This window comes from Phalacrocorax aristotelis, chromosome 6, assembly GCF_949628215.1.
Source record: "Phalacrocorax aristotelis chromosome 6, bGulAri2.1, whole genome shotgun sequence".
NCBI classification, from domain to species: Eukaryota; Metazoa; Chordata; class Aves; order Suliformes; family Phalacrocoracidae; genus Phalacrocorax; species Phalacrocorax aristotelis.
The window spans coordinates 5,438,537-5,451,902 of NC_134281.1; the positions used below are offsets into that span (position 1 = coordinate 5,438,537).

At 49.1% G+C, this 13,366-nt stretch overlaps 1 protein-coding gene and 1 long non-coding RNA gene across 3 annotated transcripts; both read right to left on the reverse strand.

Annotated features, from left to right (window-relative positions):
• Positions 1-1,470: 1,470 nt before the first annotated feature.
• Positions 1,471-7,934, reverse strand: LOC142058319 (uncharacterized). Of its 2 annotated transcripts, none has more exons than XR_012660909.1 (4): positions 7,417-7,934; positions 2,865-2,994; positions 2,170-2,309; positions 1,471-2,055 (listed from the first exon to the last, which is right to left on the reverse strand). It is a non-coding gene; the product is annotated as an uncharacterized LOC142058319 (long non-coding RNA). The 2 variants fall into 2 exon arrangements; XR_012660908.1 differs by having other exon boundaries at positions 2,865-3,006.
• Positions 7,935-10,439: 2,505 nt separating this feature from the next.
• GPR27 (G protein-coupled receptor 27) lies at positions 10,440-13,109 on the reverse strand. The gene has a single exon (XM_075095648.1). It carries the CDS (start codon positions 12,445-12,447, stop codon positions 11,305-11,307), a length of 1,143 nt encoding a protein of 380 aa, XP_074951749.1. The 5' UTR covers positions 12,448-13,109; the 3' UTR covers positions 10,440-11,304.
• Positions 13,110-13,366: the final 257 nt, after the last annotated feature.

Below are 13,366 nucleotides of genomic sequence, written 5' to 3' on the forward strand. Positions count from 1 at the left end.
ATGGTAATTTTCTATGTGGTCTGCAGGTATGAAGTGCCTGTATTAGATCGGAAGCCTTAGAGGAGCTCAATTCTAACCCAAAAGGCTGGATTGTACTGGTGAAAGACCAGCTCATTCCCATGCTAATGCAGTGACATGTGAGCACTGCAGAAATTCCTGTAACCTGGATTTGAAAACAAACCCAAAACCTGATCCTACCACTGTCACTTCATAGTGGGGCTCCCCAAACACCCCACAGACCACACAGTCTGAGTCTGCAGAGGAGGAACACCCTGGGAGCCTAGGGTTTGCTTTTCTGTCCATGTCTATCAATATAAAATTAGCTTAATATCATGGACTTCCATTTACACTCAAAGGGAAAATCAAGAAGGAACATAGAATCAGCCCAAATGTGTATGTGTCCCATCTCTTGCTCCACACGTTTTTACCAAAGCACTTTGTCATGGTGCTCAGAACGATGACCCATAGCAGGAAACACCAGCCCTGCTTCTCATCTCCCACTGGCATAAATCACCAGTGCCTCCACTGAAGGTGATAATCCTGGTTTGTATCATTGTAAGTGGAAAATTGTATCTGCTGACTGCCTTGGACCTGCCAAACGGAGCTCCTCGGAGAGTTTATCAGACAAGAGCAGAGCAATTCTGGAGTTGTAATTTGTGCCAATTAACTTGTGGGATCAGGCATTTATCTGGGTAATGAGAACAGCATCAATTACGTGAGTTCGAAGTTCACACCTCGTAGGAGGTCAAAGTATTTGTGTCCTGCAGACGCTCCTGGACAGGGTGTTAGGAAAGTGCGTCTTTGAGAGAGAAGTTATTCTGTACTTGCTCTCAAGGGGCTTCTCCACACCTTCCCTGCTGCCACTGGAGTGCAGCTGCTGGCGTAGAAGAGCTAAAGGCAAAACCTCACTGTCCTACATCCCCACTATACTCACTTGGCAATCATTATTACCATGGTTCACCTTCTAGTAATTTAGTTCTCATTAATTGACACTCACAATGAAGGTTAGTTGATTTGAGAGATCATTTTGGAAGAAAGTTTAAGCTTTTCCATCCCAATTCTTTCCTAAACTCTGTCCTAATCAATTATCTTTTCTCCAATCCTAGGGGAGACTTCCTAACCCAAGTACACCTGCAAACTCCCTTTAATTTCTTTCTGCAGTGGAAGGCAGGGAGGAACCCTTTTACCTTTGCATTACAGTGATAATAGGTAAACCAGTGACCATAAGAAAAATTTCAAAACATAACTGGCCATGCATGTCCCTCTGCTTTTCCACTGAGCCAACTTTTGACTTGAGGGGCACAGCAAACTTGACTTAACACGACTGATGGAAAAGGTGGCCAGCCTCGAGCCATCTCTGCCATGAAAGGTTTTCTGCACACCCCTGCGCTGCTCAGTTTGCCTCAGCATCACCCTGGCAATAATCCCAGGCCAGGAACAGCTTCCTCCCCTGCCTGGGAGGAAGGGAAGGGGGCAGGCCCTTGCAGGAGAACGCAGACGAGAAAAGAGAACAAAAGTCTTGCAGCCCTGGGAACACTTTTGCAAAAGGGAGAAGTCTCACTCTCCAGTACACATAGTTTGTTAAGAGAGAGCCTGGTTTGAACACTTTCCTTTACTCCACTTAGGCGTTCTGTACCAACATTTGGCTTAGTGTTATTAATATCAAAGTAATATTAATTATTAATAGAAATATAGGCATTAATTTTTAATATTATATTAACATTGCTGTTACAGATATGCTACAGAGTAATGATGATACCATACCAAACTGTAGGAGTTTCCATGTTTATTACCAGATTTTGGGTTAGCAGAGAGCCATTTCAGGAAAAGATACCACCACGTATAATGAGTTGCTGCCTTAATTTGATTACATGCTTAATAGGAAAGGTGAAACAAGGTGTTTTGGGTTTGCAGGTGCACAGCTGGCTGCACAAGCATGCACCTGTAAGCCTGGGGGCTGGAGGGAAAGCTCTGCTGCTGATCAGGAGAAAACCCAGCTGAAGCTCATCTTCATCTGCGTTCCCCTGCCCACAATTCCCCCTTGGGAAACTGTCACTTGTGAAAAAAAAAAAAAAGAAAAAGTTACAAAATCTTTGAGTGAGGGGGTGACACAAAATAAATCCTCCTGGTTGCATGATGAGTGGGACTCAGATCTGCATGGGTGCTTACCTAGGAGACAGGTCACCCTAACCACAACCCTGGTTTTTATAGGAGGAGCAGCTGAAGTGAAGGCAGTGGATTCAAGGCTGAAGATTATCTTGGTGGTCGAGAAGACAGCGTGGAGCAACAGATACCTGTATGACAGTACCCTAAGGTAAGAAATAGGGTGAGGGTTGGTTTTATTCTGTTACAGACGGTTGGAAACTTTAGACTTGTTGTTAGCCCAAGACTCTAGTGTGTTAGAAAGTCTAATAGCGTATCTTGTTAAGAGGTACTTTGCTGATTTGTTTCATCAGCATAATGCACTGTAATGATGTATGATAACAGCAAGTATGACCATAGACTGAGGTCCTCGCCAATGCCTTCCCCCCACCCCAGTAGCTCTCTGATTTGTTATTACTGCACAGATGGATATTCAAAAGAAACAGAAGGTGCTAAGAATCCCTTGATTTAAACAAGATGTCTCAGGAATTTGATCTTGACAATGTGCAGCATGTTTTCCAGAAGGAATTAGAAAATTGCAGGAAGAGAAAAAGACTGTGCAAATACAAGAGGATTTTGATAATAGCAAAATCAATGTGCCTTTCTCTATTAGATATGAAATGCCAAAGCAGCAGGGGTACAGCTGTTAGACTAATCAATAATTCTGAGCACAGGAATGGAGATGAGTTTAATGCACATCAGACATACAGCAAATCACCTACCATTTCTCAAGGAGAGACTTGAGTGCAGGCAGACCCAGCCCAATGCAGTAGGATGCATCTCATTGATTTGGCCGGGCAGATTCCCCTCTATGATCCAGCCTCAGATGATGGTGGTAACCTTTGGGCCGCTCTGTGTGAAGGGCTGAAGACAAGTAAGCCTAGTGCACTGAAGGGAGGGTGGACGGCAGCATGTTTCATGGCAAGGAGTACAGCGCGGGGTAACAGCAAAGTGTGTAGGAGAAGAGGAATGAGCAGTATAACCATATAGCACACTTGTAAACACCCCCATGGCAGGGGTTTCCCAAAGGTCTGAGTGTAAGACAGCTTAATACAGGGTGAAAACAAATGCATGCACAATGTAAAAATGACAGAAAGTCTCCTCTGCAAACCCCAATTTGCCTGGGAAACTGGGTATGTGTCAATTGAATGCCAGGAGTGCCCAGAGCGTCCCAGATCAATGGTCCTTCACACCATGGCACCAGATATCAGCGTGGTACAGGCATGTCCCCATCCCCAGAAGGTTATAAATCTCATACACCAGATAGAGCGTGTGTCTGCGCTGTGTGCAGCGTGTACCCACACTGCTGCAGCCTGAGCTATCCTGGGATGCATAACTGTCCCTGCGCTGTGTCCCAGCAGGTGGCATGGGAAGGACGGGCTGTAGCTGTGTCCCTGCCTGCGCCCCACAGACAGGAGCGCAGGGACATCCATGGGGCTCTGCATTGCACCACACAGGCAGCATATCTCTTCCAGGGCTGAGAATCCCACCCAGGCCTCCCGAACCCCTGTACCGTGCCTCTGCCACAGCATTGCAACACGTGGAAGGGATTAAGTCTGGGTTTAAATGTAATGTGGCCTTGTAAATCCCAAGGCTGTAACGCAGTTCAGAAACAGACTGGAAATATGGCCTGGTTCCAGCCAAGTGAGTAGGGCTGCGCCTTCTTTGTTTACTCTTTCCCTGGTACATGTGAGTGCACTCGTGTCACTTCATGCAGATATTAGTGGGCTCCTTCAGCATGAACAGGCAGCTGCAGCTCCTGCTGCAAAGAGTTAACAAACCAGCAAAGCTGCTATTAATTTCAGGGGGCACGAAGCTGGGCCCACCCTTTATTCACTCCTCCAGGCTACGCAGGAGCCCAGGCAGCAGAGCGCATCTCTAACCACGTTCATGGGACCTGCCAGAAAGGCCAGCTCAGGGCGAGGCACTGGTGAGGCAGCAGCAAGCTTGCTTGCTTTTTCCAAAAATTTCACCGCATCCTGTCAAATTAGTAGATATTCCCTCCCCCCCTCCCCAGTTTCTTCTCTCGCATGGGTGAAACCTTGACAGGAAGGCCCCCCACCCCTTCAAATTCAATGGCAAAACTTCCTGACTGTGGTGGTGCCATAATTTCATATCCCTCCCTGCCCTGGTTTCATTAAACTCCCCAAAGTTGCTAACAAACCTTTCACACATTGCAACAGAGCATTAAACTATTTGGATTTGGTTTACATCAGCTCTTACACTCAGACAGATATTGCACAAACAGGGAGTAAGAAAAAGTCTGTCTGGCTAAAAGTTTAGGATCTACTGGGGAGAGGAAGATTAGCCCTGAGACCTCCATCCCCACTAGCAGCACTGCATCCTGCAGAGCCCGGCTCCTGCAGCATCCTTCATTGCCCTGCCAGGAAGCTCTTTGGTGATGCTCAGCCTAAACGTGTCCCTCCTTGCTTTCACACCATGGCTCCAAGCTTTACCTCTGTGCGATTATGCTGGCTCCTTGGCTCGGGTGCCCACGTTCTCCCCCTTTAGTCACACTGCAGTTTGGCTGAACATACTGCACGTTCATCTGCCTTCCTCCACACCCAGATGTCTTCTGCGGCTCTGCCGGAGCTCACTCCCTGGGGCAGCTCGGCCCCATGGGCACCCAGAGCTGGGTCCTCTGCCCCGGGGCCACTGCAGCCCCATGGCGCCTGGGGCACCGTCCCCTCTCCTCCCTCGCCCTCGATGCAGCACACTGGGGGACCTGCTGTGAAGTGTAAGTGTGCAAGCCCTAATGAGGAAGGAAAAGAAAAGGAAAAAGCCCGGTTGATTTACTCGACTGTCAAGCTACTCAACGGTTTCCTTTCCATCTCCCTCCTGCAAGCACTTGGTGACAGATGGGGGCAGATTGAGTGGTTCGATGGAGTGAGGTAATATTCCACTAAATCATTCCTCTTTCTCTCACTGTCAGAAAGCACCCAGACTTCAGCCCTTCCTGCTGAATCTTCCTGTGTTTCCCTCTGGATTTTTTTTTTTTAATGACAAAGCCATTTTAGCTCTACCTCTGTTAAAATTTCTGAGAGAAGCAAGCACTGGTGTTTATAAGGTATGATAAAATGGGTGTTGTAAAACAGTTAGCAAAAGGAAAGAGTGAATCACTGTGAGACAGAGAGGGTTCTGGTGCTGTTTACTCGCGTTTCTGCTTTCTTTTTGCCCCTGCGTGCTCGGGCCGAGCCCCAGACCCCGGCGCAGGGACCCGGGCTGGGCAGGCAGCAGGGTCGCAGGCAGGTGTGCCGTGGGCAGGCACGCAGGCTCACACTGCACATATCGCAGATGGAGGATCCATTTTTTTCCCTGGACGATTTGTTCCAATGGTTAATCATCCTCGCACAAACACAGGATTGTCTTGTGGGGTTTTTTTAATGATGTACGAGTAAATAACATTCAGAAACTTTAGGACAGGCTTTCTCTTTACCGGGTAATCTCTTGATTTCTGCCTACTCTATTAGGCTGTGGTGACTGCCTAAAATTAACTGGGACTTCACAGCTTCCCTGTGCCCTGACAAGACTAGCTTTGAACTTGAAAGCCTCCTACACAAAGTGCTTCGCGCTATCAACCTGGTCACGGTAGAGGTGAAAAACGTGGCACTGAAGAAAATGGCTTTCCGATAAATACATCCACGGTACAACCGTGCATGACTCACAAGATCAAAGACGGAGTGCAAGTACGAAGGTCATTAAACATGAATAGAAATACAGAAATGCAACAGCTTGCATTAAAGGCTTAGCTTGACTTTAAAGTTAAGCGATGAAAGCTTATGTAGTCAGTGATTGTTCACCCGTGATAATGCTCTGCTCTTGCCATCAGTAGTTCTGTGCTTTACAAAGGTGAGTAAGAATAATCATTTTTCAGATAAAGTACCGAGGTGTGGGGTAGTTAGTCACTAGCACCAAGTGAAAATAGGCTCAGAGATGCTCAGCATCATCAGCTTTAGGGACAGTCAGAGTGCCACAGACGTCAGGCCTGTTGGAAATCCAGCTCTTGGTCACCAGTTCTACAGCTGATGGATGACTAAGGATGCACCTGCACAAGGACCTTCATGAATGATGTGGCATCAAAGGTCACCAGCATAAAAGGAGGTTTGGGGTAGGACTTCCATTGGCACAGCCCCAGCACAGTACGACTCTGCACCAGCTTTTAAGAGACCATCTTCACTGATGGTCTTTCTCTGATGGCTCCATTTCTTCAAGATGCTGTACATTCTTACAGCATTCTGAAGCTTAAGAACAGCATAGCATGGGAGATGCTTCCTGGTTCATATCACAATCAAGTTAATTTTAGCCTGTGCAGTGTTTTAAGCAACCCTAAAGGAAGCTGTGCTAAAATTGAGGATTTTAGGGGATCTCTATTAGAAAACAGTCCCCCTGCCATCTTTCTAATAATTTTATTTGCAGCGTAACTATCTAGTAAGTTTTCTGGAGTATTCTGATATGTCAGGGCACCATCTAACCTGCAGCCTAAGTTAATGAAGGGCCTTGAGATACTTGACATTGCATCCTGCCAGTATGTGGCTGTTATTCTGCCTGGAGCCACTTCAGGGCGGTTTGTTGGCAATTCTGAGCAAGTGCAGGTGCTACACAGGAGCAAGGTGACTGTGCTTAACCGTGTGGGGCAAGTGGCAGAGGTCCAGCCAAACCCCATGCATCCTTTGCTGAGAAGGGAGGGAAAATGCCAGCTTTGCTCTCCTCTTTGCTCAGCACAACATGTCCCAGGGCAGTCCCGCAGCATATGGCAGAGCAGCCTTCTGGAGGTGTAGCTGTATCACATCCAGGTAGCAACAATTCTTTCCTGGGGCTCTATCAGACTAAGCCGAATTCCTGCCCTTTTCCTCAAAGCTACCGACTTCACACCATTCTGGGGGGCAGCTTTGTCTTCCCATGTGCAGACCTGGTACTTGAAAAGCAACTGATGGCAGCTTGTGGGCTGTGCATCCCTCTACTCATCCTTCACCTCTAGCATGACCACTGAATAAGACCTGTACCCAACAACATAATTTGGCTGGAGCCAAATATTTCAGCCCCTTTGCTAGCAAACTCTTTCCAAATCTAACAGCTGAGCCAGCAGCACCCCACGATACGCCAACCTTTGAGTGCTGTAAAGCAAGAGATAGCCACAGCCAGTACTTCGTGAGACTTCAGACCAGTGTAATTTTTCAAGCTGGCCTGACTTTCAAGTTTATGCTAAAAACCTCCAGTGACTTCAGCACAGCAAGCTTTTTCACTGGGAATGTTTGCAAGGAATGTGTTAAATACCTGGTGAGTGAGTGAAGATGCCAGCAGCAATAGAGATTTTTCCAGAGCAGCGCAGCTCTCTGCAACTGCAATTCTTCACCACAGATATGCAAAAACAAGCGTCCTGTGACCTCTGGGCCAGACTGAGGAGAATCTCTGGGGGAGATGTTGTTGGTATTTCCTGTGATACTCAGCACTCGTGTTGCCCAGAATATGGAAAGCTATCATACGTACGCCTGGAGAGGTACAGAGAGGACCCCATTTACATTCTGGGCAAGCACAGATAGATGGAAGAGCTGGGAGAGCCCTGCTGCCGTGCAGCTCACCAGACCCTCCAAGTACTTTCCTTTTTGGTCAGTGGGGATGGGGAGAGGGGTTCAGAGCATCTGAGTTTTCGCAAGTGAGCCCAGGACTTGCACAACAAGCTGCAATAGCATCTCACGTGGACGTGGGAGGTAATTATTAACACCCAGCTCTCACTGAGTCTCAGCCATCAGCACGTCTGAGCGAGACCAGTGGCACTCTGGTTTTTGGATGGGCAGCTGGGGGAATGGAGGCTTACAGCCAGTCCTTGCAGGTCCCAACAGCATCAGGGATGGCTCCCTGTGCTCAGCCCATCCTCTGAACATTATTTATCTACTTTTGTTATCCAGAGCGCGTTTTCATCCTCTCTGACACCCCTTCTCTGATCTTGGTCATATGCAGGCTAAAGGACGCTGTGAGAACCTGTTAATACTGTGCTTTGGAAATGCTACTTTTGGTTTTTTTTTTTTTCAACTTTCTTTTCTCAGATTTTAGAAGGAATATTTATCCTCTGGTGTCTCTCCAGCCCCTTCTGGTTTTCCATACTTTCTTGGTGCACTCTCAGCCAGTGGGATAGACTTGCAAAGTGGTGTTTGTTGGCGCGCCAGCACCAAGTACTGTTTCATTTTCTGCCATGGGTCCGTCCTCGATATTTAGTCTCACATTTCCTGGAATGAAGCCCTATTGTACAACACCCATCTAAACCCTGAATTGAAGCCACTGGAGTTCCTTCTCTTTTGTACTAGCATGGCCAGGATCATAATCTGCCTGATACTGCAAGTACTTAAAATATAAAATTAACTTCAAACAGCGCTGTTTCTGCCCTCAGAATACGTCAGAAGTCCCAAGACAGCCCTGGAAGATACATGCAAGCAAAGGGCCCGGTATCCGATATCCTTTTAAAACTTTGTTTTACAGCAAGGCTGGGTCTGGTTGCCACTGTTGGGTGACAGCAAAGCATCCCTTACCTTCAGTGGGTAAGAACCGGACTTGCCCATCTAGCGAGGGCATCACTGAGATGGGGGATGCCTGTGCACAGAGATTAGCATTTAATATAGCAGTGCAGCTCGATAAGCTAAATCTAAATAAAACTATCAGGTCAAGCAAAGGTGATTTTTTTCAACCCCCACATATATGATTGACTATAAAACTTGTGCTTAATTTTTCTAGAAGTGAAAAATCTGGTCCTTGCAGCTTTTAGGGAGGTCTTAAAATAACTATTCCCCCATCTCTGTGGTTTAAATAGAATCATAACCGTACTACTTATAGCCTGGAAGAGAGATAGGATGCCAAAATATCAGGCATTTTTAATAGAGTAAGAGAAAGAAAATATTGACTTGGGTACCAGTATGATTAGGAAAAAGGCAATATTTGAGCTAGAGATCAAATTTCTAGGTCCCTACATAGGAAGTTTCCTAAGTTTTAAGGAACTATGACTCTGTAAAAATTGGGACCCCACTGAAAAGACCTAACAGTAAACCAGGCATGTAAGGTATACTTGGAATACAACTCCCAGCAACAGCACCAATGCCTTGCCCCGAAGTCTTTGTAACACAACTCTACCTGATTACTCATAAGATTCACTAAGCAATGATCGGATATTCCAGGATGAAAACATAATTAGCACTGATAACTGACTTCTGCTCTGACCTGAAGTTCTTGACCACTTTCTTTCTGTACCCAGACGCATTTTCAAACAGCTTTGGAAATGATCATTAAGTCTCACTTTGTTTTCAAGATGCTCCCTCCAGGGTTATACTTCTCAGCCCAGCACTGGCAGTACTAAGACAGCTCCATCACCCCTCTGCCTACCGTCTCTGCAGCTATACTGAAAGCTCGAATCACAAACTTCTTTGTATGCGCTTTGGGAAATGTTGCCTCTCTGGTGTTCAAAGCCGAGTCGGGGGTGGAAAGCAAGACATGAAACCGAACCAGCAGGCCTGCCTCTTTTCATTCACTGGCTAAACCTGAAGCTGACACCTTAGCCCTCTTCTGATCTATCGCACATCTCTTCTGTGCTCACTTCAGTCAGGACAACTCTTTTTCAGCTGATACCTAACAACTTTAGACTACTCTCTGCAGAAACGCTCTTAGCGCAGAAGTAGATTTCCTCACGGAAATTGAGCTTATCTCTGTCATTTTGTGTGTGACTTGCTCCAGCACTGTGATGAATAATGTTTGCTAAATGTTATGTGATACATCAGAAAGCGAGCACGTCAGGGACGGCTTAAAAAAGTTGTGTCGGGATCCTGCCATCAGGCTGCCAGTTAAAATACCTCCAGAGAAGTTTTTGTGGAACAAGAAAGCAGGTTAAAAATGCCGTACTTAATAAATGTAAGTTACCAATTAAGAATATAGTTTACAGATGAGTACAGTATTAACCAAGCCACCATGTTAAAAAACTGCTTTGCCAACTAAAATCAGTGATCCAGTTATCCACTCTCTTCTACCATTAAGAGAGGAGCGATTACCTAAAACAGAAATTTGGTTTCAATAGACACAAAGAATTGTGCTATTTAAACCTGTCGCCCATCATGAACTTAAGTCTTCTTAAAAATAGCTTTAGTCACTTTTATTGGTATAAACACCTAAATTGAGATCTAACAGCAAATAAGGATTGTGCTTGTCCATAATAACCTCAGCTGTGAAATCTACTCAGACACAAGACATACAGCCTTCCACATACACAAGTCATTTGTCAGCAAAGCAGAATGCTGCCATTCTGAAACAATTACATACAGTAAAGGTTTTCAATATTTTATTAAAGAAAACAGTCAAAATGTACAAGTATTACCCAGGTTTGTAGATAACTTCCTATAAAGGCAGTAAAATATGAATTTCAATCTAGGTTTTAAAAACTGCTATAGTTGATTATTTTTTAAAGTTGATATTTTAAAATCACGTTTCACAAATAGTTCTGAAATATTACCAAATGAATAGTGCAACAAGAAAATTGAAATTAGTTCCACACTGACTGCGTGTCAAGCAAAAGTTATAAGTAACTGCTTCAAATACTCAAACCATTTGAGAATGAATGAACCCAACAGCTCCCACCAAAAACTGACTTCTGACCACATTAGGAACGTCCTCTTCTCGTTCATCACGTAAAATCAAATAATAATAAAACAACACCTCTTGAGGTCATAAAAAATAACTTTAGTATAAAATTGTCTTGGCCCTTATCAAATATTACATGAGTAAAATTGTTAAGCCTTTATCAAAACAGACAGGAATAGGAAACAAAAAAAATGTCATGGCCTTAATCCATATCTGTTGGAATCATGTCTAGAAACGTTAGAAGCAAGACCAGAAACTCGGAGCCCTGTTTTGTTTTTAAAAACCACACAATCACAAAGAAAAACAGCTGCTTACTGCCTAAGGTTTGGGGGTGTTCTGCTCAAGTTCCTGTTCCCATAGACAGCAACCTTTTCTGAAGAGAGCATACGCAAAATATAGAAAAATAAATGAAATAGCTTCTTACAGCCTAAGGTTTGGGTGCTGGGTGGTGGTTTAGTATGTCCCCCACAGGCCACACTCTCTTGAGATCATATGCAGAAACATGGAAAATTATATCCATCTTTCTTTTCTAGAAAGAGAAAAGCCCCCCTACATCCCAAAACTCTTGAGATCACAAAGGATGGTGCCCTGGGTGCTCTGGATGCTTTGGCAGCATGGGAAGTGGGCTCGGAGACAGACCCTGAGCTCCTTGTTGAAGATGAAGCAGAGGATGGGGTTGACCCCTGCCTGGGCAAACGTCATCCAGACGGAGGTGGTCAGGTAGACCTGGGGGATGGAGCTGGCCTTAATGAAGACCCGCAGGTAGCAGGCCACAATGTAGGGGGACCAGAGGAGCAAGAAGAGCAAGGTGATCATGTAGAACATCTTGCAGAGCCTTTTCTCCATCTTAAACTCCTCCAGCACCAGCAGCCTCTTGATCTGGCTGTGGGTGGCCTGCCTTATGCCCACGAGGGTGGGCGGTGTGGGCCCCCTGCCAAAGCCAGCCGTCCAGTTTGCAGCTGCTTGGCCAGTGGCTCCAGGCCCATGAAAAGTCCAGTTTTGGCTGATGGCCGGTACCAGCTGGGCCGGCTTCATCTTGCGGTGGCCGTGGATGAAGAACAGCAGCTTGATGTAGACCAGGTGGGTGGCGGCGATGACGGCTGCCAGCATGAGCATGAAGCCCAGCGTGTCGTTGGCCTTGACGTAGCGGTGCTCGAAGATGCACTGCTCCTCCTCCCGGATGAACTTGTAGGTGCCCACGTCAAAGACTGGGGGGAAGGCCATGGCCATGGAGAGGGTCCACACCATGCACACCACAGCCAGGCAGGTCCAGCCTGTCATGCGCTTGGCATAGAAGCGGTGGTGGGCGATGGCCATGTAGCGCGTGACCCCCACGCAGAAGAGCAGGAAGGCGGCGTGGAAGCAGAAGAGCACGGCCAGGAAGGCCAGCACCTTGCAGCTGAGGGGCCCGTGGGGCCAGGCGGCCCCGCTGCGCACCGACAGCATGACGAAGGGGAAGCAGGCCAGCGAGCGGAGCCCGTCGGCCAGGCAGAGGTCCAGCAGCAGGTAGTACGGGGCGCGGTGCAGGTGCCGGTCCTTGAGGATGAGCCAGGCGAAGAGCACGTTGCCCGCCAGGCTCACGCACAGGATCAAGCCCAGGGTGGCCAGCTTCAGCCCGGAGGCGCTCAGCAGGCCGCCGGCGCTGGGCAGGTGCGGGCTGCTGCTGCTCCCCAGCTCGCTGCTGTTCGCCATCGGGTCCTTCCTCCTCCTCCTCCTCCTCCTCCTCCTCCTCCTCCTCCTCGGCGGGGACGCGCAGGCAGGGCCGGGGTCTCAGCGCCGGGGCAGCGCGCCGGGGCCGAGGGCCGCGCCGCCCGGCGCCCCCATCCCCGCCGCCGTCCCCCCGCCGCCGCCGGCCCGGCCCCCCCGGCGCCGCGGGGCGCTGCCGCCGCGCTCCCCGCGGGCCATGCGGCTCCCCCGCTCCGCGGCCGCGCTAGGACCGCGCTTAGGCCGCGCTTAGGGCCGCGCCCGCCGTCGCCGCCGCCCCATGGGGATGGGGGATGCGGGATGCGCAGGCCGGGGGGCGGGGGTGGGGGGGGAAGGAGCGCGGAGAGGCGCGGAGCCACCCCCTTACCGGCGGCGAGCTGCTCCTCCGCGCCGGGCGAGGGGCCGGCCGAGCCTGCGCACAGCGGTGGCGGCTCTGCCCAGCGCCCGCCGAGGACAATGGGGTAAATCCCCCTCCCTCCTTCTTTCCTTCCTTCCCTCCTCCTCCTCCTTCCCTCCGCCCTGCCTCCGCCCCCCCGCGCAGCCCGGCCCCTGCGGAGCGGCGCGGAGGTCCCGCTGCCGCAGCGGGGCGCGGAGCGGAGCCCAGCCAAGCCAAGCCTAGCCTAGCCTAACGGAGTCGAGCCGTCGCAGCCGGGGGCCCCGCCGGCCCCCGCCCTTCTCCCGCGGCTACCCAGGGGCGGAGGGGGTGGGGTGGGGGGAGAGAGGCAGCGGCGGGGGTCGGGGGGTGCTGGGGGCGGAGGAGCCTCGGAGGCATCCGGGGTGAGAGCGGGCATCCCAGCGGAGTCGCTGCGGGGTGGGATGCGATGGGATGGGGTGTCCGGTCACTGCTGCCGTCCCGCTGCGGGGTGGCCTCGGAGAGTCCCTGCGTCCCCTTCTGAAAGCAGAGGGG